Here is a 27,997-nt window from a genome sequence, read left to right on the forward strand (position 1 = left end):
TCTTTGAAAGGCATACCAATTAGAAGTCATTTCTGAAATCAAAAACATTCACAGCTGAAAGATGCACTGAACACAATAGGGAAAAAAACCACCATAACTGTATTCCATTAATCTTTCACTTTCTAATGTGTTTGAATAAAAATAACCTTAAGGAAATGGTTACACTTTATGGAGAACTAATGTGCAGTCTTCATTCTCCTTGAAGAGAGTGGACATCACTGGGTCATCTTTGGCCTGTACATTCTTCAAATAATAGTTAACTATCTCGCTGTCCAGTTTGTACTGGTGGGGAATGCTTTCGTATGGTTTTAGGTCAAGGTCCAGCACAGAAACAGAAAAGGTGAATCTCGATTTGGATGTGAGTACCACAGGTCTTTGCTCAGAGCTGGAAAACAAGGAAAAGAAATTCAGCTAATGTAGAATTTAGGAAACTATAGCTCCAGCTTAACCAGCCATAAAGTGAACATGCGGACACCTCTTCCAGCATTTTCCTTTCAGCCTCCACACAGCTTAATTCAAAACATTACTCTCAATTACTGTGTCTGTGTGTAGTAAACCTAACCTGTTCTAGGTGGTATAAATTCAAAGCAACATCCTTAATAGTCAGCAAAAGCAGAAAGAATCACTGCAGCTCCTACTCAGGTTCAAGGTAATACAAATTTAGTATTAGAACTAATGCTCAAGCATATACTCAAGGATGGAGGACTCAGGTCAACCACTACACAAACCATCTCCATAATGAATGTTTTATTCAAGAACTGCAAGGCAAATGCAGAAAACAATATTCTCCAGAAATAACAAGGCTTGGAGAAACAAACTCCCCTACAGAAAAGCAGACCACTACTGGTGACATAAGTCAAGATGGACAACACCATGGCAGAGCCTCCTGCCTTACAGTGAGTCACCTCTATTATTGCCTATTATTCTAATTAGGCAGTTAATGGCAGCTTGTCTTGAAAAATCTCTCATACAAGGACACCACGGCAGAATTGTATGTGCCTAGTTAAAAACATGTATATCTACTATAAACAGTCGAGTCAAATTTTAGGATGGGAGTAAAATATAAAACCTTTATCTTTTGTATCAACTTAAAACTTCAGAAACAGACATTTGTCCTAACTATCTTAAATCAGAACTCTACCTTACTGATAGCTCACAGACAAATATTTGGATGCTGCCACCACCCCCAAAATCCAAATCCCCACTTTTTAAAGTTATTTGACTGAACTGTGCAAATGCATCTTCAATTTCTAAATCAGGGGGAGTCACTTGGAAGCAGGCACCTCTTACCATTCATCTTGCAGGCAGGGTGAAAGGGCAATCATGAGGGAGCAGTCTTTAGCAGTCATTGCTATTCTGTACTGCTGCACCTGCACAACATAAAAAAAATCACACAGATTTTCTCTTACACTTTATCTGCCTTTAGCAAAGCATGCTGTTCTTTACAGAAGGCATTAGCATACTCAGTGTGTTGGTACTTTAAAAGCTGGAAATTATCTCTGTAACAGATGGTTCACAGAAGCAAGTGATTTTACAGCATCCTGTATAAGAATCCTGTTTATTTCCTACAGATAGGTACTTTAACTGAAGGCCAGAACAGCACCAGCCCATGCAAATGCCTCTTCAAACCAGAAAGGCAACCACCAGCTTAATTTTTCTCCCTAGAACTGGTGCTAAACATGTTTGGTTTTAACTCCTTCTGCAATACAGATGCACCCTGGCACAATGAAGAATTTTTGACCATGCAGACCTCTGGTAAGCCACTAACAATGCTGACACACTGTTCATCCCTTCCAGTGAGACAGTAGTGTATTAACAGACTAAATAAGCTTCAACACCACACACAGGGAACGTACCTTTGTTAACGCAAATGCTACTGTCCCGTCATCTTCAGTTGAAAGATCTAGCAGCTTCTCATAAAATGCTTCATTGTAAGGTCCATCTATCTGTAACGTGCTTCTAAATAAATTTTTAAAAGAATATTTACAGACAGCTGATTTACAGGTTTTCAAGCACATTTTTTTATTTGCAGCCCACAAACTCCAATTAGAACAAACAATAACACTAATAAATGCAGCAACAGGTTAATACTCAAAGATCTAACACCATGACCAGGCCCTGTTATTCTCATATCACTCAAGACTTGCTGCTTCTTAGGACTTGAGCTGTTTGGTTTAGGTATTTTTAAAGATGGATCATTGTTAATCCACTGCCACCTGTTTATCACTACAAAAATGAGTAAGTTTCAAAACATTTAACAGAGCCTTGCTGAGCACACTGACTCCTCTGGCAAGGCCCTGCTCTGCCCCTGCTTCTTAGTGTATTCTAACAAGGGGGTGGTCTACCTCCTGGCTTCCTCCCTTTCCCTGTTGAACAGCTGATCTCTACCTGGAAAGCAGAGCCCATAAAAGTGGGGTGTTCAGCACACAAACTCAACACAGACAAAAGAATACCTTTGCAACTTACTTGTTTAAGGTTAACAATATACAAGTAAGCTGCACTGCAAGTGATTTAAGCAGAACTTGAGACCAGTCCCATTATCTGTAGGACAACCCTTCAACTGCACGAGGAGCCCAAAGACCTGACGAGCTCAAGCAGAAGTGGTTTGCATGTGAAGCCAGAGTGCCCTCGTGTGAGCAATGGCAAAAGTACAGGCAAGCTACAGCCCAGAATGTAAAAGCAGCATTCAAGTCAAAGCTTGTCCCAGCAACTATTATTGCAACTAATAAGCTTTGAGAACAAATTTAGCACCTTGCAATGCCCAGTATTCTATTATTTCCTTACCAGGCAAGAAATAACATAAAATAAAGATTTTTGTGCCTCAAGCATGGTTTGAATGCTTGCAATGTGGGTTACAAACTGCCATTTGGGGCTATTCATATCATGCAACAAAGGCAGGCTGATTCAGAGCTGCTGCAGGGCCTCGCAGGCACAGGCTAGATTGTTGCCAAATATGAAATTCAGGGGTTTAAAGGGCAGGTTGTAGGTAGCCCAATATAGACTTAGGAATGACTAAAAACATTATTGCTGCAGATGCACTTCTAGCTCCACAGGTACCAAAGGCAGGAAAAACCACCCATCTTACTCGATATTTCTTCAAATATAGAGCCTCCACAATAAGAATCAGGGTATTGTTCTCTCTTACTCTGCTGTGAACTTCCTGTAATCATTATGTAAAAATTCAGGCCGAAGTGAGCAACACCAAAACTTTTTGACAATAAAGCTCATCTTTTATGTTACCTGGCATTTCAAGTTAGAAATTCAGAACATGCAATCCATGAAGGAAGGCCACATACAACATAACAAGAGACAGTGCCCGCACAGAGCCTACCTTGTCTGTGTACCTCCTTAACCAGAACTGAAAAGCTATTTAAGTCTTACCTTTCTTCAGGAAATTCCTCTAAATACTGTTCAACTCTACTGTACAAAGGATGGAGTCCTTCAATATCCAGCATGTCCAGCATCTGAGCCTGAAGAGTTTTATAAAGGAGACAACCCCTCGGTAAGCCAGAGCTTTCCAATTTATGTTTACCTAGAGGAAAATGTATTTTCAAATAAGACAAGATACAAGTGATGTCTTCGCTTCATCTTGCCACTACACAGGCTTGTGCACGAAGTAAATCCAAACACTCTTTAGACCAAGGTGGAAGGACACAACCTCAAAACACTTCAGTACCCAAACACCAATGTGCCAGGTGCATGTGTACTGAATAGCACATCTGCACAGCATTTATTCTGACTGCAGAATAAAACACCTGGTATACAACTCTACAAATTGCTCAAAGAAATTAACCACCCAAACCCCACACACTTCCACTGCAATCTACTTCCTTGAGTCTACAAGAGACATTTGTCACAAACTTGAAGCCACCACAAATTCACTTTCAGCAATATGAACTGTTGGCAGAAAGTAATCTAGCATTTCAGACACTGGGTCTTTCTAATCTAGTATGATATGTATGAAAGATACAGCTTTCTTTATAATATAGTATGATAGTATGAAAGAGATATGTATTTGATGTCATTTCTGTAAGACAGCTCTTTCTCCACCACAACAAAATCAACCAGCAATAAAAAAAGACCTTCAAAAGCAGCATAAAAAACATGCTGTTTGTGTAATTAGGGTAACTAGCAGCATCTTGAATAATTAGAGCTTCACAAAACTTATGCACTCAGGAGTTATTATTTACAGTTTTCCCCCTCGCTTCCCATTCCTTTTCCTTCCAGTATTCATACCTTGCTCTTCACCAGGAGAAGAGTAGAAGAAAATGAGCTACATCCTACCTGTCAGGGGCTGATAGAAAGAGCAGGGAATGGCAACAAACAGGTGTCACATAAACCAACCAAAGCAGCCAGGCTGCATCCCATACAACATCAAAATTCCCCACTTGTTTGAAATATCTTTGATGGTTATCAGCTCAGACTGATATTTCCTTCCATTTTAGCTCTACCATCTCCTGAATTTCTTTTTATCCCTGCTATTAGGTACAGTGCTAGCAGTGCTCACTGCAAGGTTATACAAAACCTAATTATCCAGCAGTTACACAGCTTTGAATTCATTTTTTAAACTTCAAGAAAACTCCACTGTTTCCCTTCTCACATCACTATTAAACAGCAAAAGAGAGGCAAAGATCTGAATAATTACATGATGACAGTTAATTACTGACAACACAAGAAATTTTCTTACCATTTCTCACTAGCTCCTTATTAAATGCACTTGCTTCACAGTAGCTTCTTCCTTGTGAAATGGGAACTGTCTTCATATCACCTGCCCTGCAGGCATCAGTACTACTTAGTAGCGTCATAGTTATAACATGGATTAGTTCTTTAACAATTGTCCTTGTGCAGTGTGGTCCACTGACCAACCCATTGGAAGGAAAAAAGAAAGGTTTTAAGTGACGAGCAAGTTCATTCCAGTCAGAGACACAGTCCTGGTCATCTTTACAGCCATAAATTAGTTCCCCATTCTGCAAACAAGGAGGGGGAAAAAAAAAAAGTCGTATTTAGGTACTTCATGAAACCCAATTATTCATACTTAATTAATCAAGGCATCAGATTTAATATTTTAAAGCACATAGCACAGAAAAGTGTTACTAGTTTAAAAGTCTGCATAGAAAGACATTCTCAATCTCTTACAAATTTGCCTTCTGAAGTTTTATCAGATACCACAGGTAACAACCTCTGAATTAGGACCAAAAGCCCATTTAAATCAAGTGCTACTTTCCCAACTAAGTAATCAGAACAATAAAAGTGAACTGATACTGAGCACATTCTCTTTTCACTTCTTTCTGGATAATGACAGCAGTGAAAAAGCACCATGTCAAGCAACCTTCTTCTAAAAGCCAGACTGGAAAATGGAACGCTGTAATAAGGGACATAAAAGGAGTGATAGTTACCTGTACTAACAGAAAAAATAGGAAAGTTCATACAGGTTTAAGAAATTCAAATAGTTGGTTTAATACTGGAAATGAATTGTAAAGAATATTTCCTAGAATTAATCTGAAAATCTGCATAAGCCATCAGTTATTGCTTTGTATTTTTCCTACATTAATGCCATAGAAAAGTTAACTTTTGCTTTCCTGAGGGAGGTATGCTATGCATTTGGCCTGCATGAATGCCATAACAGTAATTTAAAGTATTTGCAGCAACATGCAGAGTTCTCTACCTTCTTCCTTCTGAAGCAGCACAAAGTTTTACAACTCTGGTCATCTTTAAAAGTCACTGTCTATTAATTGCTCCTTGCAACTCTTTCAGACTCATTAGCTCTAGGAAGTGATCACTTATCTGCCCTAACTTGCAATCTAATTCCCAAAACCAGAATTTGTTTTCTTCTGTTGGTGGGGTCCAATAGTGACAGTGCTGATTAGGAAAATCTGAACTAGGATCCTGACTGTTCAGATCCTGAAGTCAAATTGTTTAAAAGCCAAGGCAAAAAGAAAGCAAGCAGAGAGATTTGACTGTTTTACCTTAAATATTTTCAAGTTGTTCTGTGGCTCCTGTAATAAGCTCTTCAAAGCAAAGTGCATTCTCTGTTTATTTCTAGAGGGGAAAAAAAAAATATTTTATCACAGCCCTTAGATGTTTTACACCCCTGCCTGGAGGGCTCTATGGAATCAGAACTGGCACCTGAAGTGAACACACGTATTAAGCATGTTGCTCACACTGAAGTTACTTCACAGACAAAGTGACTGTTTACAGTTGGGACTTCAAATCTGAGTACTAAACAGCTTTTAGGTTTATTGTTATGTAGAAAAAGGCATTGGTGCATTAATAAGCAACTCTCAATTCTTGAAATAGGTGTAAGGAGATTCACAGTGAACATTTCTGATGCTGTATACCTCAGATAAACAGGCATGGATCATCCATAATACTAGAGTAAAAGTCAAGGTAATCGGAGAAAGAAATCTGTAACACAGATATTTTCTGGGGAAAGCAACACCACAGGAATCAAGTTACGTATTTCCTTACCCTGAGAAGAGATCCAATGGGCAGTATTTACTTGGTCGCTTCCATTTTCCATTTGCTACCTGTTGAAAAGCCACACCACTTGTTAATCTCTTTCTGCAGTAACTACTCAAGTTATTTTCACAGTCAGGTGTGTGACACTAACATCTTGTCTTCAGAAGTCCCATGATATTTAAAACCCTTTGAACATAAAATGCATGATCACTGTCGGTCTTCCTGGTCATATTTTGCTAAAAGTCACTCAAATTGCATTCACAAACAGAAAGTGTGGCAAAAGGTCACACTAAATTACAGCAAGGAATATTTACAGGGTTTCCAGCATATAATGGACATCAGTCAAATGGATTTCCTGTGCATGAGGTGCTGTTATGAGATACAGAATACCATTTATCACTGTGCATTTGGTGAGCTGCACTTGAAAAGAAATTTGACATCTGAGTTTACCCAATCAACAGCGTTAATAGTCCTCAAAGGCTCATATTGTATTTGTTTGCTTCCAGCTTCCCACAGAACTTGTTCCATCTCTCACTAAACAGATTCACACTCAGTAACTCAGATATGTATCCACCCACTATCTTTAGTCATATCAGAAATTTAAGCAAGTTTCAACAGGGAAGCAAAACTGGAATAGCAAATAAAGCACAGTACAGCCAAAGGAAAGCAGGATGACTTAAATTACCTTTAGATGCTGATGCATACAGTAACGACACACCTTGTGCTTTATCTCCTGTGAAACATGGCTGGAAAAAGGAATGAAGCCACACTTTGGCTAAAACAAACAAAAGATTAGGCATATAAGTATATATTACTTTACAGAAATGTAAGGGCACACAATATGCAATTTTTTCCAATTAAAGGAAAATTAGAAAAATACACTAGTCAACATCCAACACTTAACAGCTGTATAATATTCCCATTTATTTTAGAGTCCTCACTTAAGAAATGAGGACACACAAACCAGCTATGGCCTGTAAAAAAGCCTGGTAAAAATGGGGTATTTCCCAAGTTTTAAGAGATCAGAAATGGGAAGAGGGAGGGGAATATTTCATTCAATGAATCACAGTGGAAGCAGTGAGCTCTGCCTTACCCCACCTGCTGCATTCATTTGCAACTGCTGTGGTCAGTATGTACTTAAACACAAACCAAACCCCCAGAAGGATCATCTCCTACTCCATACCTTAATCTCTATGCAGAGGATAGGCCAGTGTTCCACAAAACAATAGGTCTGCAGCCTGGTCAGGTTCGGAAGGCACATGGCATAACCACTAAGAGTGTCCATATCTTTATCACAGCGAGACTCTGGGGAAAACAAAAAAACCCAAGCAAGCAAGAAAATTAGGTGTGTGCATTTTTAGTTACTCTGTAGTTATCTCTTTCACCAGGCGGGGTGGGAACCCAAAAAAAAAGAAAGATAGGACACATGTTAGCAGGCTTCAGCTATTTATGCACTTGCATAAAATTTGCCCTCCCCATTATCAACAAGTCGTTCTCAGTTTCCTCAGCACTGCCACACAGCACTTGAGGCACACAGTGTGTCTCAAGAGCTACTTCTAGTGCCTGGATCCCAGCTCATTCCAAGAAAGATATCAATGAGATCTGAAACAGCAAGGGAATGCATTCAGCTGGGCAACAATAGGTGAAGAAATGACTGTAGTCAAAGACATGAAACTGCATCAACATTCTTCAGTCTAGTCAAGAGGAACCTGGAAGAACTGCAGGAAGAACTGAACAGTTTACTGTTCAGAAGTTCAGGAGAAAGTACAAATGTAAACAGAACCTGCAAGTGGCTTTGCTCAACTCCTAAGTCTGTACAGAGTCCCACACCATTGCAGTGTTCATATCAAAATAGCAATAGGTGAAAAGGAACACAGAAGGAACAAAAGCTAGCATTCCCCTCCTCACAACTTCAAATAAGAGTTTCCTCTGCTAAAACCACCTCTTTAAAAATAGCATTTTTTAGTATCTTCCAAATTAACAATCCTGAGAAGAAACAAAGTAGCAAAATTATTTCAGACTAAGGCATTACGTAGAAAAAGCCTGTAAGTAACCTCCCTCCACATGCATCCTTAGGGACAGAGAAAAGTCTGCAAGATTTTAATTCAATTTAACAAGAACATACACTCCCAGATTTTCAAGTATCTGTTACTAAAGAGACACACAAAATATATGTGTTCTGTTATGGTTTCCACAGCTAACAAAACATTCTGAAAAACATACAGTTTTGAAAAAAAAATAAAAACCTCAGCTGAACAAAAATGAAGCCTCATAAAGCATTAGCCTGCAGCTACATGTTATACTTCACTAGGATGTGCAAGAAGAAACCTTTCACCAACAAAATGCTGGGGTTTGGTTTTCTTACCTTAACTGAAGCAAGAACACATCCACGTTCAGCTGAAAGACTTGTCAAACCAAACAGACCCAGAAATCGGAAGTATTAGAGAAGGTCCTGCATGACTTAGGCTTATATGAAAAGTAATAGTAAAGCAAATTGTTTCCTCAAAGTTTAAAAGAAAAACTCCTGTTAAAAACCACTAAGATACGCAGTTGTAAGGCACTTGGACAGCTCCTGACAACCACATTTCTTCCTCCAAAGAAATCCCCAGGAGCTGCAGATGCAAAAATTTTAACTGCAAGAAACAAAACCAAATTCTATCATTCACTTCTATCAGTACTATTGATTTTGTAACTTTTATTAGGCACTACTTACTTTCCTTGCTGATTTCTGGCACTGTGGAACTGTTTCTCAAAAAGATGAGGACAAGTCAGCAGAGTGTCCTGTGCTCACTATGTAAATTAATCCAAAATTTCCCAAAGGCAAAGTACTGTCTACAGTACTTTAATACTGTATTTTTCTTCAAGGAACTTCGCTAAAGCAGGAGTTTCTGGCTGTTCTCCAGAACACTGAGAACCTACCCTGAGCAACTTCTCATTCCCCTTTTTAGAACTTACACCTCAGCATACTTTTAACTATACATGAAGAATGATCACACAGGTGTTGCTGACTAAGCATGACAACACCAAGTTCTGTAGTGCTTCACTTCACACCAAACACAGAGATTGCTAAACTGTGAGTCTTGCACCATGATCCATAAGGTAACACAAGGTCAGTGCACCCTTCCCTTCACATACTTGTCCCCTTCAATCCCTCCGTCCAAGGAACTTGTGTCTCACCTCCAGATAGAGGCCCCGAAGTACAATGTAAAAGCTGGGAGAAGTCAAGGACTGCCTCATGTCCCAGGGGCACCCACTGAACTTCAAAGGCAGCACAGCCTGTAGCCCATAAGTCCTTGGAGCGAGACATGCCCAGGGATCAGGACAGAGACATGGAAAGGTGGAACATTAAGCTGCACACTGCTCAAGTGCTATAACTCAAAGGATGCAAGATGCTTTACCCCAAGTGAAATACAAACATTGAAAATAAAACCATTTAGTGTGGAGTTTCTGAAACTCTCTTTCTCCTATAGCTCTGCTGCACAGTTCAGGAGAAGCAGCTGATGGAATTCAAACAATTATTTGAGGACACATTTTCCATCTCCCTCACGGACCTTTGATAAGGACTCCACAGCAAGGTGAAAACTTGTTCAAAAATTAACAAGCACAGGCTTATAGAGGATCCCTTTCTACAATTTGATGAAACTGACACAAGATGCAATTCTAGAACACACCTGTTTTTTCCACAACAAATTCTGAATTTGTCATTGTCTAATTAAAAAAGTTCTCGTATTCCAAGGTATGATGCTTTACAGATGAGGAAGGGTCTGATTTTTATGGTATCTCTGGCACTTACCCGGCCTCTCTGGCTGAATTTTTAAACACAGCTGTCTTACGAAGTCTAAAGGCAGTTGAATAATTTCCTATTAAAAACAAAAAAAAGAAAACATTTCAACACAAAAAATTAATATCCCATTTGGGGGTCTTAAAATGGCATACCAAAGTTCAGTGGATGTTATCAACTGAATATTAAGGCAAAGAGTCAGCAGCTTCCCTCTCTGATTAACCATCTGTATGAAGACCTGCACCTGCAATCAACTGCCGTACTTACTCCACTACGAAAGCTAGACCTAATTTAAACAAATGCACAAGAGCATTTTCAGTGACAGTTTCACATGCATGAAGAAACCTTCTGCATTTTGCCCTTCTCCCAAATGAAAAAGTCCCATTTCATCCTATCTCAGATCTCACCCCAACCCTTCCAAGGCAGTATTGTGTAACTCAGCTTCTGGAAGATGCTGTAACTTCTCCACTCAGATATCTGATGTTTAGGTTAACTAGACCTAGCCACCCAAAGAACAGAGCGAGTGACAAGAAAAAGGTTACTTCTGACCGCATAGAAGCTTATACAGTTTACACGAACCAGATTTCTCCCCCTTTTTTGCAGTGCCTTTAACCTCATGCAGGGCAAAGAAATGACCACTTTCATTTAAAGTAGCTATTTCAGGCTACTTTTCAGTAGTCACCTGAAACAGCTCAGAATACACAGTACAATTCAATCACCTCATCAGCACAAAGCAGGATCTCTGTTTAGATCCAGATGCTTCTTGTGTGTGTTTATCTTGCTTAGGAATATCTGCAAGCCCTGTTAAGTCCTTTTACTGGCATTCAGTGCTCCCCAAAACGCATCAGTGTTTACAATGCATAAGCCATTTATTTAAAAAAAAAAATTTACCCCGTGGTGAACATAGTTCTCCCCAAAGAACTGCTTCATGACATGTTTTCCAAAGTCTACGATGTTTTGCAGATGGTGTAGTATTTCCTCTGAAGTCTGGAAGACAAACAGGTTATTTAACTATGAAATAATGATAAACACCACTCAGGAATACAAACACATACCAGTCAATGATTTAGCAAAGTAGCTTAATTGCCCTACTGAGTTTGGTAGGTCAATGCACATTGAAATTAAACAGACATGAGAAATGTGCTACATTTGATTCCCTACTGCTGCCGGAGGGGCTGAGATATAAACAGGAAAACAGTCAGAAAAGATCAGTCTTAGATTTCAGGGGGAAAAGGACAGAAAATGAAGAAGGTGGGAGAGGGGGAGACTACTCAAGATCTACTCTGTGTTTGACCATTATTCTTAAAATAGCTCAAGCAACTGTTAATAGTCAAGAGATGCAGAGCATGCCTTCCTACCAACAGGTTAAGTGCAGGTGAGGCTTTGAATGTCAGAAAGTATGGCACTTGGAAATTTGGAAGAGAACGGCCACAGAAAGTGAGACACATCACAAACCTCTGCAGGAACAGGTACAGAATGTGCCATCTGTCCCATATCCTGCCCCAGACAATGAAAAACTCTTACTATAATGTCATAGTCTGTTTATGTTATGTGCCTATAAGGCAAACCATAGCTCTTCTACAAGTCCAAAATGCCAAGCTAAGTAGAAACTAAGCTAAATGAGTACAAGTGGGACTGCAACAGTAGCACAGTCTGACTGTGAAAGACTTCTGCTTGTGAAGAAGCAACAGAGAAGCTTTACAGTGTTATCCCACTCCCAGCACACTCTGATTCTCTGCACAGTATTTTATTGTAACAACAAACAGTCTCCAAGCTCCTGCATGCCTTAATAACACAAAACCTACAGCCTACCACTGTACACTATAAAGCACTGAACCATACAGATTTACTCTTGGGATTAAGTAACAGTGGAGGAAGAGAAAGTGGAGGAAGAGAAAGTGCAGCACTCATGTCCAAGTTAAAAGAAATCGGAAAGGAAAAAACATAAGCGGGAGAATACAGAAAAAGATAAACAGCAGAGTAAGAGAAAATAAAACACTAGGAGGACAACACTCAGATAAGGACAAAGTCTAGAGAGGGGAAGACCGACCACGTCCAACATAAGTTAAAACTGTTCATGGGTAGAAGGAGACTGTCACTACCTAGGCAGTCTTACAAACTTTGTTGTATAATTCCATCAGAATAGGAAGGTTTCTTTTCTACCAAAAGCATTTGTTACCTTACAAGCTTACACAAGTTGTGTAGGATTACAAAAGGTTTTGTTACTGTAACACAGGTCTGCTAAGACTACAGCCCCAGTCTATTCTGCCTCTAGCAGGATTCAATTTCCAGACTGAAGCAGCAATACACAATGCTGCAATATGTAATAATGCTTTATAGGAAGAAAAAAGTTACTACAGTAATATACAGCACTATACAGCTGCTTAAGTAACATACTGTGCTAGACTGTTACTTCAGTATGCAAAGCATTAACCAGAAACCCAACCCTTTGTAGCAAGTAGGAAAAACACAATTTTTCCAAAGCACTTCATAGCATTTCCATCATTCTCTAAAGGCCAGGACAGTGCTATTGTGTAAAATGTCTGGCATATTGTATGTTGACTTGTTTCTCTGAACAGCTTTCCCTGCATCCTTTCAAGAGAGCCAAAATAAGCCTGGAGTCTCTTCACAACAGGTAATCTTCCACTGTTTGAGTCTTAGAACAAAACACATACTGTGATGCCTGAGTAACTTCCTCAGCTGCAGTCATCTGGTCTTAAGAAGCGTATTTGAGGAAAAATAATTAATAGGCAACAAGATGCACAAGCAGGCCACCCACATGGGTATGCAAAAGGATATAGCCTTCTATTATATTTTTACATGCACATGTATATACGTATTGGGAAATAAGCGTTTCAGAAAATCAGGACATTCACTGCTACTACTACAAGGAATGATTCACCAGTTAAAAAGATCAATACAACTTTAAAATTACAGACCAAGCTTATGACACCTGCTCACCTATTTTATAAGCTCTGAACACAACAAAAACCACCTAACAGGCTACTGAAGCATCACCTTTCAACACTGCAAAATGCTCAGATGAAAAGCTTTTGAAGGACCTACCATTACTGCCAGCTCATTTAGCAAAACACCAGAACTCAAATAGGTTCCCTAAAATCAGGCAAAACCCCAAAAAAATCATGCAGAACACTCATTACTAAAATTAGCAATATGCAATTAAACTAGTTCCATGAATCCAGACATAACTTCCTACTCAAAAAATGCAAGCCCCAGAGTTATTTCTCATTAAAAAAAACCAAAACACACTGAACTGTAATAATAAGATTACAATTTGCTGTATCGCCATCTTCTTTAGCTACTAGCTTATCTAGTCCCAGATCCCAAGCAATATAAACCCAAAGCAGTATCCAGACTTGTTAAACCTTTTCCAAAGGAGTGCAGCAGAAGAGACCGAGACCTGTTTGTCCACATCTGAATTTCTGTATGTGTCTTACTAGAAAATTCTGCTCCAACTGCTTCTTTCAAAGTTGTTTACATTGGATGAGCTACAATGCCATGCACAGATTTAACACAATATATACTTATCCTAACTCATCTAGCACTAGCCAGGAATACAGATTACACCCAAAAAACATTTTCCCCTCTCCAGCATTTACGAGCCCAGCATTCACACACTAACAGAACATCATGCCCAGAAGATTTTGTTCTTGTGCTTCAGCATCCCAATCCAAAAAGCTATATGCATGCCACAGAACGATTATGAACTTCAATATTGTGGTGGGCAATTGTGAAGTGTCACATCCTGCCTGCCTTTGTGACCTCATCATACTTTGTCAGGTTTTTTAAAAAAAATTATTATGCAACAAAAAAAAGAAAGCTGGTACTCAGCCGTTTCTTTCTTAACTAAATGGCAACCAATTGACTTTTTACTTAAACTTGTGGTCTAATTCTCCCTTGCTATATTAAAACTTGAGATAGGCACTGTTTTCCTTTCTTCCAATCCACTGGCTTCTTCCCTGTTCTTGTAAAAGCTCTACACGTTATTATCTCGGACTGCTACAGAAGCACAGGATACATTTTTGAAATCCTGCCACTACAAACAGACCAAAAACTTAGCTGAATCACACTTCAGTTTTACCAGAGACTTTATTTCAAGTAAAATAGAGGCAGAAAGGCCACTAAACTCCTACACACACTACTGGGGTTTACTTTCTGCTGATCTACTTTAGGAACTTCTCTTTTAAGCCTTGTTAAACTGAACACATTTTGCATTCATCTTCCTGATTTAAAGCAAAATGCCCTTCCCGCGGATTTACTTCACATTCATCCTTATTCCTTTTTTCCTAAAATTAAGCAGTCCTCCCTAGCTCCCAGTATAGCCAGAATACTTCTTACATTTCTTTCTCATCAGAAACGCCTGCCACTGAACAAGACAAAGCGATTCAGAAGCTGCTGTAGCTCAAACCACTCCCTGTAATCTCCCAGATAACACACCCTAAAGACTACTCATGAGGTTGAAGAAATGGCCAAAGTTGAACCTCCTGCCTTCTCTGCTCTCTTTTCTTTTTTCTCCTTGGAGCACTTTTATTCTTACCCTCCACCTTTGATCCATGATCATTTTATATCCCTGTTAAAGCAAATCTAAGGTAAATCATTTCAGTTCCTTCTCAAGCAGAAAAACCTTCTCTCACAGCCCAAGAAACTGGTAGACTGTGTCCTGCCATGTCCTTTTTGCAACAGACAGGACACTAAAACCAAAATAGCAAAGGCTAGTCTATGAATATTTCGTATCTTTGTCCAAATTCCATGGCTTTTTAGCTACTGAGTAGGCAGTCCACAGCACACCTTCACCATGACACCAGTCTCGTGCTGTTCCTCTTCGATCCCACCTAGCAAGAGTCAGTGAGACAACCATTTCTTCCTCAGCATTGCCATACTCTCATATGTAACATTAACACTCCCTCTGTTGCCAAAGCCACCCTTGCAGAGATCGTGCCTTCTACACACTGCAGTCTTCAACTCTGTTCGACACAAAGGTCTCCACATCAACAGTCACATAATCTTAGTTACGTAAGACAACCTCAAATTTCCTCCTTTGGCCAAAACTCCTGGAACACAGCCACGTGGCAAAGTAACTCCATGTTGAATCTTACCTTGTTCTGGTTTGGGGGGGACTTCAAAAACCGCAACACCACACAGCGCTAAAGAAAGGAAAGAATATGATTTCATTAGCATATAAATACAAGATTATTTCTATAACAGTGCAATTGTCTGATTTCCCAACCTACCTCAGCTCAAAAATTGAAGGGGGGTAATAGGCATTCTAGATAGTCATTTTACTCAACTTGAAATCAAATACATCAATGCCTGTTGTCAAATTTTGCATCACTTTAACAAGGCAGCCACTCTGCGTTTCCAGTCACTATGTGTAACAGCAAATACTCCCTTAGCTTATAGCACTGCTCTGAAAATCTGGTAAAACACAGGTTCAAGTAAACAGAAAAACACTCTACCATTTTCACACCAAAGGTCTTTGAGGGGGAGCAAGACCAACTTAGATGTCATCTTCTTACAATATCAGCACAGCATTACAAAACATTAAGGAGATACCAGCAGTAGCTACACAGCTCTACTTAAGACTAAAACCTGCTACTTCTACACTTTGAAAAAGTAAACATGCAACAGGAGGACAAATGAAGCAGGTTTCCAAATATTTTACTTTTCTATCAGATTTTGTAACAATTCAACAACCTTTGTATTTCAAAGCACACAAATTCTAAACACACCCTCAGCCTTTATTTTTAAGGGCTCAGATAAAAATATTTGCAGACATCCAAAGTAAATTAGGCTTTTAACCTCAAGGTTATTAAAGGAGCATCTTCCATCACAGAAGTCACCTGAAGTACCTTTCTCTCAAAATCTTGCTGAGATTAACCATTACACTTGGTAAATTGACTTTTTATATTAAAAGCAAATTTTGACATAGTATTAAGGAAGCTGCAGCCTCACTAGGCAAGACAACGCGTAGCCCTGCCTCAGATTAGTCAGTCTAAGTGTCTATTCCTCAAGATACTTATTCCCTCTGATGTACTTCAGCCTATTCAGACAAAATGTGGATAAAACCAACTGGGCACCACCAAAGGTAGAGATGAACAGCTGTTTTCTGTAGCTTCAATGTCTCCATTTGGACCTTTCCTAAATACGCCAAAAAGGATTACATTTTATTTAAAGCACTATCAAAAAAGTACTAACACTCAGATTTCCTGACAAAGATAATGCAGGCAAAATGTTACAGTTTCACTTCAGGTTTATGGAATCTAAGTTTTTTCCCCTACCAAAAACCTCCCTCAGCATGACACCACCACATATATTCCACATTTCAGGGCTGAAGGCCATCTCTGGACAGTGCTGAGTGGGAGAGAGCTGCAGTTATCTTTAATTACTAAGATGAAGAGAAAAAGCAGGAGGAGAAAAGCAAACCAGATGACAATCCAAAATACTAACAAAAAAAGATCCAGATTCAGACATTGATAGTGAAACCCAGAAACAGGCCCTTCAATATCCAAGAAGTCTCAAGCCAGCAGGAATCTCTTAGTTCAGCCACATCCAGAGCACACTCTCAGGTAAAAAGATGCTTTCCTGCATTTTGATTCAACTTGCTCTGCAAGATCTAAACAGCATGAGTGTTCCAAGAAACTAAATAAACTGAATACTAATTATGATCCCCTGGATTTGACAAATTTGCTGGGTGACACTCTCTTTCCCCTGCTCTGACCTCCATTGCAGGTGGATAACAGAGCTCAGGTCTGACGAGCCTGCATGCTCCATGTTACTTTTACTGTGTTTCAATGGTTTGGATCCCCAGCTTTAAACATTCATAAGCAACCTGATTAGTGATGGAGGGATCTAATCATAACTTCTCATCAACTCAGAAGCTTCATTCCATAACATTTCAGGAGTGTTGTAGATATCCATTATTCGCTTCCCAACCAACAAGCTTCTAACATTGCTCTGGAAAATCCAATTGCTCTCGCTGGATGCGCCACAGTATTTTGTTCATTACCAAATCACTTCTGAAGAGGCATGCTGAGATAAAATGACCAAAACTATATACAGCAAAAGAAGAACACACTGCTTGTCTAAAGATGTCAAAAGGAAACAGAGCAAAGGTCAAACAAAACTTTTCACTGACCAGCCAGCTCATGCTGTGCCTTAGTAAAGCTATTAGATTATCAGATTAAAAACACAACAGAACAAACCCCCCCCCAAAACTTTTTTAGGGGAAGTTCTCAGCTAGGTCCATCCTTTAGTGCAATTCAGTACACAGTTACATGAATCCACTGCCACAGTACAAAGGTTAACCCATTAGATACCAAAACCACCTACTGCTTCAGAATTATTGCCACTGAAAATATTGGCCCACATATTTCATGCTATTGCATTACTGATTCACTCGACTGATTCTTTACTTGGAAATGCTGTGGGTGGCTGTTGCCACAAGGGTTTTGTCAGTTATCTTAAATGCCTTTTTTTTTATATATATATATTTACAGATTGGACATCAAAGATGTAACAAGCTTACCTGTATGAGAATGGCCCAAATCCAGAAGAGATTTTATTTAAGAGGTTGTCATTACTCCTTAGCACTTTGAGAATCAGATCAACTAGATCCTATGCTCCCTAAATTTCATTCTCTGCATTCCCCTCTGTAAGCCCTTCTGCTGCTTAACCACACTTGTATCAATACACTACCACCATCAGTGTTTAGCTGATTGGATAATAGTCCCATACAGACAAAAAAAGAAACAAACCACCAACAAAAAAACAAAACCAAGACAAACCAGGCTGCAAAAATCAAGCAGAGAAACAGAAGCAATGCATGGACATAGGCAAATGTAACAGATAAAACAGTAAGAGGCTTCACACCTTGAGAAGACAAGCTAGAAACAATAGTGAATTCAAAGGAAGAATTCTACCTCTTTTTTTTAATCCTGCAGACCTTTCTCTTTAAGTATGTTCAATATCCAGTTAGTGACAACAAATGAAAAATAAAGCAGACTATCAAACATGACTACTCTTACTCTCCAAGTAAAAAAAAAAATTGTGACTCTCACATGGAGCACAGCAGTTCTGTAACAGACAACAAAACAAGGTTCTTACTGTTGCCCAAGACCATACTTGGGCTACAACAAACCCATTTCCAATTGTTACAGACAAAACAAACAATAGCAACAAGGATACCAAAACTTGTGTCTCTCAAAACACATTCTCAGTCACTAGGCTGCTGAGATGACATAATCAGGAGCCTATGTTCTGGAGGAGCATGATCCTTCAGCTTACAGTCCCACCAAGAAAGGCAAACACTTCTTCAGCACCCTATCATGAAACAATTGTTTGGGTTAAACCATAACTGAAAATTAGTGATTGCTAATAAGGAGAGAAGAAGCCGTGGGAGGGGCTGTGAAAACATCCTCAGAGATGTCACTGGCATCACAAGGACACACAGATGCGTGCACACCCATTAATGTGTGCCAATGTTCTTGGGAAAATATAATTTGCTCATCATAGTCCCCAAGAAATTTATCAGCAAGAGTTTTTCTTCTCCAAAGCAGTTAATATAGCTATTTTAATATTTAAATGCAGTGTACTCCTTGGAAATTAGGCCAATATATAACTGGCATCAATCCAGGTATTTTGGATTCAATATTAGCATTATGAAACCAGGATAAAAGCTTACATTTTTTTCTTCACAGCTTGATGTTTGATATGGGTTTCATATTTACCAAAAATGTCTGCTCAGCTTCACTGTGATAAAAAAGCTGCCATGAGGGCCTCCTGGAGTTTTCACAGGTTAAACATCACTGGGGCAAATCTATAATCTTGATATGCCCCTTCAGAGAAAAACCTTGTTTGCATAACTGAGGTTTTTTAAAGTCTCAGTCTCTGCTACAGTGTTAAAAAAAAAATCTGTGTAAAAGCTGGTGGCAGTGACAGAAATGGGAAAACTTGTATACAAGCAAGCTCAAATGCTAGTAAAATTGTTTAGAAGAAGTTCAGAAAGATGTGTATTTTCCTTCTCCTGTTGCCACCTCAGTTCACATGGTTTTAAAATAAGCTTCTGTATGAAAATACAAAGAATTAGCCTGTCCAAACACAAAGCCTGGGAAATATCACTTCAGCTTCTGCTTCTCCAAATAAGCAGGTTCACGTCATTTGTTATTACTCTATTATTATTCTGAAGACCATGCATTTACTATTTTTGTCTAGAGGCAAAGTGTTACTGTAATATCTAGGTTTGCAACAGCCCGGTGTTAACTACAAAAGATTTTCATCTAGCTGACACTAACTTTTGTTCACATAAGCAAGATCTACTGGTACTACAAAGAAGGCATTTTGGGAAGCAACTTTTTAGTCCAAAAAGGGAACCCATCACCTCTCTCACTCCACAGCCTCATAAACCATGGTACCTAAAAACTCAGTGTTTTTCTAAGCACCACATGCAATTTTACATTTGCCTACTTGTCTATTATGTTGTTGATACATTTATTTTGAAAGGCACACAATATACAAGCAGAACAAGAGAACCCACATTTGGTTTCAAGTCAGGGACTTTCAATCATAAACAACATGGAGGAAAACACTCTCAAAGACTGGTAACAAATCTTTCCCTACAATACTATTTGTTGCATCCAATTACAGGCACCACCACCAACTATTACCTAAGGAAATGAAGATATAAAGTCAACTACTTTTAGTAATGGTGCCTGTAACGGCTCTTGAATTCCTTTATACAGTAAGAACCGGTTGTTTAATTCATTGTCTTCTGCTGAACCTCAGGGGCTCTCAAGAACTTACCAAAGACAGCTCTAAGTATGCTAAACCTTCTATCACCAGTGTAGTTGTTCACATAATCATTGTGGATTTATAAACAAAGTACAGCAATGACACCTACAAAAAGCACATTATACCTAAATTTCAATCAAAATGAGGGAGAAGGGTTCAATTACACTGAAGTGCTATTCAAGCCCTACCTGAATGCAGCGATACACAAATACTAACTGATGACAATTTCAATGGTACTAAATATGAAACTACAGAATTACTTGGCTGGCATTAAGCTATTTCTGCAGCAGCACACTGGAGCTGCATGCACTATATGCCAACTAAAAGAATTATTCTGACTTTATTCCAAATTTATATTTCACAACCCCTTCAATTTCAACTCCAGTTTGAGGGATTTAAACAGAAAACAATGTCTTTTTCTTCAGAAAATGCAGCTTCTAGGAAGGAAGCAAAAAGACAAAGAGGTACCATCTTTACATCTCAGAAAAGCCAGCTGCACAGGGAGAGTTCCTTCTTCAATTAATAAAGCTCAGTAAAAACATGCCCACCACACTGCCCAGGCACTTCAATAAAAGCTTACCTTTACAATACTCAACAAAAACATGTTTAAAGGTCTCCATATCCAGGGTTTCAACATCCTGTGCAATGTGGAGGGATGTGGGAGATGGAAATAAGCTACCTCAAGGAAAAATTTTGCAGCTTTTGAATGAAGCACACAGAGTAATATTATATACAAGTGTTGTTTCCCAACCCAGTTTTGATCTGTATGAGGTGGGTAAGACCACACAAAAAGTGAGGAAAGATACACTTCCTGCCAGTATGGAGGAAGTTTAGCAACTGCTCACACAAAAATGCAAGAAAGCATTCAAAAACCTGAACAATACTCTTATTTACCACAGGAGTCCCTGAAGAATAAACTTCTTATTTCTTCACATGAATAAAGGATTTCTGGCACAGCACCTGGCTTGACCACTCAGTATCAAACCATTATTTGAAAGCAAACACCACCACAATACTTGATTTCTTTAGCACAGAGCTCACAGCTTGCATCAGACTTCAGGTACTCATTCCACTTATTTTCCCTTCTAGGTTATGATCTACATTCCCACAACAGTTAAGCATTATCTCAGGTTTCACTTTACAGCTAAGCTTTTTATAACCCTGCAATATGTAGATGGTACCAATGCTAGAATTTTACAACTGCAGTAGCCATTAGTGAGAAGGAAATGTTTGCCCTTCAGCTAAGCCTCCTACTCACAATACCTGAAATGATATCAAGTGATACACCCCGGTACTAGGTGGAAACACATACTAAAGAAAGAACAGAATGAATAAACCTACTGATGCCTGGCCCTCAGCATACATTACTACAGTCTCTGTAACATGGCAGATGTCCCCGACAACCTAGCTGTTGAAAACAAACATGAAAAAAAATCTGGTCCTTACCATTTAAGTGTATCAAACACCTCATCCATGTGTCACACAGGTGAGTTATACCAACAAGAACATGAAAACATGTACTAAGCTTTCTTCCTTTAAGCTGCTCTAAACCTCTGCCTATCTGCAACAGATATTTTTCAGCATCAAGATACCTAGTCAGCTGCTGTTATGTTGGGAAACAACATGTTTCAGGAAAATATTATTAGGAAGGGCAGCAATAAAATGTCCAAACAGTAAGAGGGATTAGAATGAAGTTAAGTAATAAAATGGAGAGTAAGAACATGTTAGGAATTCCCAGCATCCTGGACACCTCAGCTAGAAGAGACCTTAGGCAACTTGGGAAATGGTCTCGGGCAACTGTTCCATCAAATGCTCTGCTCCTGAGCAAACCAGGTGGTCAAAACACCATTACTGTGAGTCTCAGAAATAATACAGTGAGGCAAAGAAATAAACCCAGTGAAAGGTTGGGAGGGAGGAAAGAACCAAAGGAGTGACTAAAATATACTATTAGACCAACCACTCCTTTATATTTTATGGGTTAGCCAAGATGCTTTCACCAATCAACCAACCCACTACTGCTGTCGACTAAGGGAAGATATATGTGCAGTACAGAAAAGGCAAAAGTTATAAACTCCATCACTGCAGTTTACCAAAGATGACAAAAAAAAAAACCAAAACCACAAAAAAAAGAAAGCTTTGTAGATAACTTGATCTCATCACTTGTGAAAAGAAACTCATTCAAGTTTGAGCTAGCACAGAAACCAAACAGAAAAAAAAAACAAACCAAACCATTCTTAATCAAGACTACCTCCTGAGCTTGTCAGAAAAACATTTTCATTGCATAACCTTCAGCAGTCTCACATGTCACACAAGGAGGGGAAGGCAGAAAAAAAGGCAGGCATAAAGCAGAGTTTGAATTTCCAAAGAAAGTCACCAGAAGACAAATCTGCTCCAACTCTGTTATTTGCAAAACAAGACAGCTCTGAAAAAAAACACTATGGGGGGAGGAGACTGGTGTTGCTGCTGTTACAACAGTGATAACATAACTGTATCACATTAAGAGTATCAGACCTCAGACTTGCAGTGTTTCCATCTCCCATCTTCCATGCACATGCTACATTTTCCCATCTGCATCTACAGAACCTAGTATCACTAATATGATAAAAGTTTTAATTGCTACCCTCCTGTTCTCTTTCCTCTCTACAGTCAGCCCTGCTACCCAGTGCCACCTCCCTTTTCGCTTTACGAAAGGCACTACTACTACTAAACCTCACTGCATTCAGAGCTTCCTTTCAGTGCAACAACCTGGAAAAGCTAAGGGAAAAGGAAATTTCTGCAACATGGATTGAAATCCCATTATGGAATTCAAATTCTATACGTGTTGAGTCAAGCTGTTGACATTGGGCAGGGGGGAGGAAGGGGAGAAGCATCAAAAAAGGTTTTGCAGCTAATCCACAGAACTGGAAGTGCTTACATGTTTTAATTCTTCATTTACAGTAACACCTTTGTAGACTGTATTCAAGTGTAGTCCAATTAGTTATGACATCTACAGTCACAGTTGCACTAGTTTAAGTCAAAGACCCAAATACAAAAGTGTCTTCCTTTTTTTTTCCAGTGACCACAGATGTGTATTTAAGTATCAGTTAACCAAGGCTGACAAGAGGAAACAGTTTCATACAGGTGCCAAAGGGTCCCCAAATTCCAACTCAGAGTGGCGACTGCCTCCTGTTCCTAAAAACTTAATTGTTGTTTACAGGGAGCCAGACATCTCTTCCTTTCTTTTCCACTGATGACACACCCTCATTACATACTTGGCTTTTCAACTGGTTTTTATAGTTGCTTGTGATTGCACACTTGGCTTTTCAACTAGTTTTTATAGCTCCTTCTTCAGTAAATTTGGGAAGAAGCTCCACTACTTGCTTACAATAAATAAATTCAAAAATTAAAAAGCAATCACAACTAGGAAAGAAGGAACAAAGCAATACATCATGTTTAGTCATCAGTCCAAGTAGGCAAAGAGTATGCAGGTTTGGGTTTTTACTAGACAACATTTAGATAGACATACCCCAAAAGAACCCAATGCTGGAGAAACCAGGTCAAAGAAATGCCCCACAAAGTAGCAGAAACAGACAGAGGAGGTTTTAATGGCCCTTAATCCTCATGAAAGTTCATGCTGGAGTCTTGGTTCAACTGATTCACATGTACATTTTGCTTCCTCCAGAATATTCTACAGAACAAGATGCAAAACTCCCTACATCACATAGCCTTAGTGAGTCTTTTGGGTCCATTCAGAGCACGAAATCTGTCAGAAGTAAGAGTTAACTTAGGTTTGGAATTTAAACAGAAGAACCTCCTCAAGGATACAAAAATGTTTAAATTCAATGAAGTCTTACCAAAACTATGCCTTTCCCATTAGTCAAAATAAAATTCAATCAATACAAGTCACACCTTACCTTTTCTTATAAATTCTCACTGTGAAAGAACTAAGACACTCTAACTTGGTCACATTTTAAATCAGAGCAGTATTCAGAGAAAGCCATGGTTAATAAGCTATTGTATTTATACCTGCAAGGAACAGCAACTAGTGTTTTGGTATTTTTCCCCTACCTGAATACTCAGCAATCTGTCCTATATTTCCTTGAAATCAAGACATTTGTAGATGTTAACTCACTATTCCACTTTCAGAAACTCACTTCTGAAAAAAAAAAAAACAACAAAAAAAAACCCCACCACAAACAAACAGGTATCTCCATCTTATAAAGAGTCAAAAGCTTACATGAAGGTAACTGTCCTACAGCAGTTCCTCTGAGCCCTCTCTGCTGCCGAAGAGTAGAAAGGAGGAAGGAAAGCTTGGGTTAGCCCTTTCTAAGTCAGAAGCCAAACTTGATACAGGAGGAGCAACACTCCAATAAAATCACAGGGAGTAAATAGCATCCTTTCTAAATCATCTAGCTGTTTGTGATGGTGCTTCTCTGGAGCTCTTTAGAGCTGTACCTGCACTGCAGCACCTTTTGCATCTCTCAGACAGCAAGTACAAGTAACCACACAATTCACTGTATGGTGTGAAGAGTGGCAAATACATTATTTATTTGAAGAGGATACTATGATTTAATCAAGTATTCAATATAGCAACCAATGGGCAAGGATCATACAGCCTGAACAAACCTGCGGTTTTTGTGAAGTTCAGAGTGATCCTCACAAACACCTCAAGTGCTGTGTTTAGGAACCAAACAGATTTGCCAGTTGTATTTCTCATTAACATCATGAGGCAGAAAAGCCATCTTAGTTCATCTCCTACTTGAAGGATTTCAGCAGGCTGCAAGACTATACAAAGGCTTTTAGACTACGATTCAGTTTTAATTTGGATTAAGTCATGGCTGCAATAAAAAACAACTTTATCAACAGAGAAATTCGTACATAATACTGTAAGTCTCCTAGAATTTTAGATTCATCAAAAGTGAAACTTTAAAAATCCATGAAAGCAGACGTTTGAGTACACATCAAGTAAGCAAGTGTGCAGAGATAACAATGGTAACAAAATGCTTGGCAGGCATTCCATCTTTATTCATCAGATCACTTTCTAAATACTGAAAAACTGATTAAAGTAACTGTAAAACCATCACTGAAAGCAGAGACCTGTTAACTACACCATGCCCCGTCTCAGTCCTCTCAACAGGATGAGTAAGGAACAGAGATGCACTTGGCAGCGATTTCAACACAGCCTTCTGCAGGCTTCAGGTGCACAGGCACACAGGGAAACTCTTGTTACTGTTGCATTCTGCAGGATTAATTAATAACCAGTAAGAGGAAAGAGCACATTAAGACAGTCCTTTACAATGCCTCCACCAAAACAACATAGCATGTTCCACAGGATGCCAGCGTCTAACTGTCAGGCAAACCTGTGGCACATGTTGCCTGTGTCTAAGGCTTATCAGCTCATCACCAGCAGGGCTATTTTTTGTGCATGTGATTTTTCTATGACCAAGTTTTTAGATTTTGGTACTATACTAACTCTGGATTAACAACACATTACAATCATGTCTTACAGGGAAAGATACCATGAACGGCGCAAACCGAAAGAATAGGCATAGCCCTAAACACACAAGAGCACCATGAGCTGACGATGCATGCCTTGTCCCCCTCCCTTTTTACCCCCAGTCCAGTCACACTCCACACAACCAAGAACAAGAGCATTCATTCAGGCTGCCCGCTCGCTGCAGCACAAAAACCCTCTGTGCTTGATACACAACCTTATGCAGTACCTGTTATCAGTGCCTCAAAGAGGAGTCCAGAGGGCAGGATCTGAAACAAAACACCCTGGCTCTTGCTTCACAAAAGGCAAGTGCCTCTTCTCCAGAAGGAGAGGGATTAATTTATTTTTTTTTCTGTTGCCGTTTTGTTTTTTAATACTTCTCAGATCTTCCAGAAGCAGCAAGGAGAGGCTCAGACCTACAGTGGTAGAGACCACCTCCCCCCAAGTTCCAAAATACCACTGCACACCAAAAGGGAGCACATACACAGTTCCATGCTAGCCTCTCAATTACAACCCTGGCACTTACATCTGAGCATTCATTCATGTCTCCCTTGCCACAATCAAATCACTATCCCTCCCACTAGCATTTGTGGACAAAAAACATGAGCTGAAGAGATACAAAATTAAGCAAGGCTAGCTAAAATGAAATTCACTGCCTCAGTTATGCTGCTGTTCTGTTCAAGCAAACCTGACAATGACTTGACATCAGATCACAAGAATGATGATTAATCATGCAAGTATGTCCTATCTGTAAGAGGCACAAAGTAACCAATTAGCATCTGAGCAGTATTTTTTACCAAGCCTGCCTTCAGTAGACACAGCTCTAAGAAGGAAGCTTTACTAGTTCTAAGCTGTCTTTAAAAGAAAGATCATAGCTATTTCACTTATCTTAAAGTTTTAGTTTTTTGTTAGAGAACTGACACACTCAGCAACTATTCTGAATCTCTGGCATACTTCCTCAACTTCCATGTCTTCGAAGGTATCACAATTACATGGCTATTAATCCATTACGTCTTCTGACCCCTATCACCCCGTGACTCTTTTTCAAACTGCTATTTTCAAGGCTAATACCTGGACAGGAAACAAAGCCTTTTGCATTCTTTTGTATCTTTACAAAAATATTTAAGAAAGAGAAGGAAGAAACAATAGCCACAGAAGTGCCCCTCCTAAATTTGGGAAAGCACTGCACAATTTACAGCATTTTCTCAGACTTGGTATTTGTTAATACTTTTTACATCTGGTTTATACTTATAATCCAGAAAACAGACATCAAAAGAATCCAGTATTTTCATTTTGGCTTTACTGCTTTTTAGATCTATGAAGTATTAAAATATTCTGTGGCAAATCCGTACCAGAATTTCAGATACAAATAACTTTAAGGCAAAAAATAGACACAAGTACTTTCTAGAATAAGAATAAACTCCTTCAAGGGACACGTAGCCAAGTATACTAGGTAAATAATATACATACAGGTGGGGCAAGAGTACACTGACAGCAATCAAGTAAACACATGCTTTTTAAACTGACACAGAATCTGCTTGATTGGATATAGCTTCATTTAAAGTTACTGCTCAATAACACGTTGAATCTCTTTTACTTTTTTTTTCTGTAATAAGAAAAACACATACAAAAAGGAACCCAAAGGGTAAATCGAAGCACAGAGATAAAAAGAGTGGTGACTGACATAGAGGTCTATAGCCAAGCCAGAAATGCAAGTTACATTGTGGAGTCCCAGTTCAGCACTGCAGCAAGTGCTCTCAAACTCCAGTATGGAAAGAGTCGGTGACAAAAGGAGAAACATCCATTCTCCGGGTTTCTTTCTCCTGTCACACTTAGTCATTACGATAGGAAGGAGGAACTGTTAGTACTTTTCCTCGCAGCTCCCGTCTCCAACGACAGCTGTCTAGTCATCAGCTGCTTTCCCTCCACTACTTCTACCGCCAAACCCACACGAGCGGTAAGGAAAACGCTTGTTAATTTCTCCCAGAGGACGGGCGCAATTCCCTCCTCCCCGTTCCCGGCGGCACCCCAACTCCCGGCGACTGGAACGGGAAACAACTTGTGCGGAGAAGGGCGGGGAGGGCAGTGGGGCCGGCGGCTGAGGCCCGAGCACCTGGCGGCAGCCGTGGGGAAGGCACACGTCGAGTAGGGGCAGAGGCGCGGGGCCCTCCCGCTCCCTGAGGAGACCCAAGACCCTGAGGGAGCGCGCGGCGCGGTCGGCGGGCCCGGCCGGGCAGGGTAGGCGTTACCCGCCGCATCCCCCCCCCCCTTCCCCTTCCCACCTGGCAGTGGGAGACGACGAGGCTCTGGTTGCCTTCCCCATGGTACTTCCATTCATTCTCATCCATCTTCTCCACTTCCATGCCCGGCCCGGGCCGCCGACGCGCCCCGTGCGGACGCTGCCTGCCGCCGGCCCGCCGCGATCACGCCTCCACCATCACGGCACCTCGCCGCAGGAAGTCCCGCCCTCCGCCGGG

At 39.8% G+C, this 27,997-nt stretch overlaps 1 protein-coding gene across 2 annotated transcripts; it reads right to left on the reverse strand.

Moving 5' to 3' along the window:
• Positions 1-78: 78 nt before the first annotated feature.
• On the reverse strand, positions 79-27,990 carry IPPK (inositol-pentakisphosphate 2-kinase). 2 transcript variants are annotated; one of them, XM_057403189.1, is made up of 13 exons: positions 27,803-27,990; positions 15,358-15,405; positions 11,132-11,227; positions 10,253-10,319; positions 7,643-7,764; positions 7,145-7,234; positions 6,469-6,527; positions 5,967-6,039; positions 4,688-4,967; positions 3,382-3,532; positions 1,857-1,959; positions 1,291-1,370; positions 79-385 (listed from the first exon to the last, which is right to left on the reverse strand). In XM_057403189.1, exons 1-13 carry the CDS (start codon positions 27,881-27,883, stop codon positions 160-162), a joined length of 1,476 nt encoding a protein of 491 aa, XP_057259172.1. In that variant the 5' UTR covers positions 27,884-27,990; the 3' UTR covers positions 79-159. The 2 variants fall into 2 exon arrangements, with proteins under 2 accessions (XP_057259172.1, XP_057259173.1); XM_057403190.1 differs by lacking the exon at positions 27,803-27,990 and adding an exon at positions 27,389-27,646.
• Between the last annotated feature and the right edge of the window lie 7 nt (positions 27,991-27,997).

Source organism: Pezoporus wallicus, unplaced genomic scaffold, assembly GCF_028554395.1.
Source record: "Pezoporus wallicus isolate ANWC-B61680 ecotype Strahan unplaced genomic scaffold, APGP_CSIRO_Pwel_v1 contig_12230, whole genome shotgun sequence".
NCBI classification, from domain to species: Eukaryota; Metazoa; Chordata; class Aves; order Psittaciformes; family Psittacidae; genus Pezoporus; species Pezoporus wallicus.

Coding starts and splice junctions, on each gene's coding strand:
- IPPK (XM_057403189.1), bottom strand. CDS start 27,883: ATGGAAGTGGAGAAGATGGATGAGAATGAATGGAAGTACCATGGGGAA. Junction 15,406..27,802: donor TCGTCGTCTCCCACTGCCAG/GTGGGAAGGGGA, acceptor TCCTTTCTTTAG/CGCTGTGTGGTGTTGCGGTT. Junction 11,228..15,357: donor CCCCCCCAAACCAGAACAAG/GTAAGATTCAAC, acceptor TTTGTCTTCCAG/ACTTCAGAGGAAATACTACA.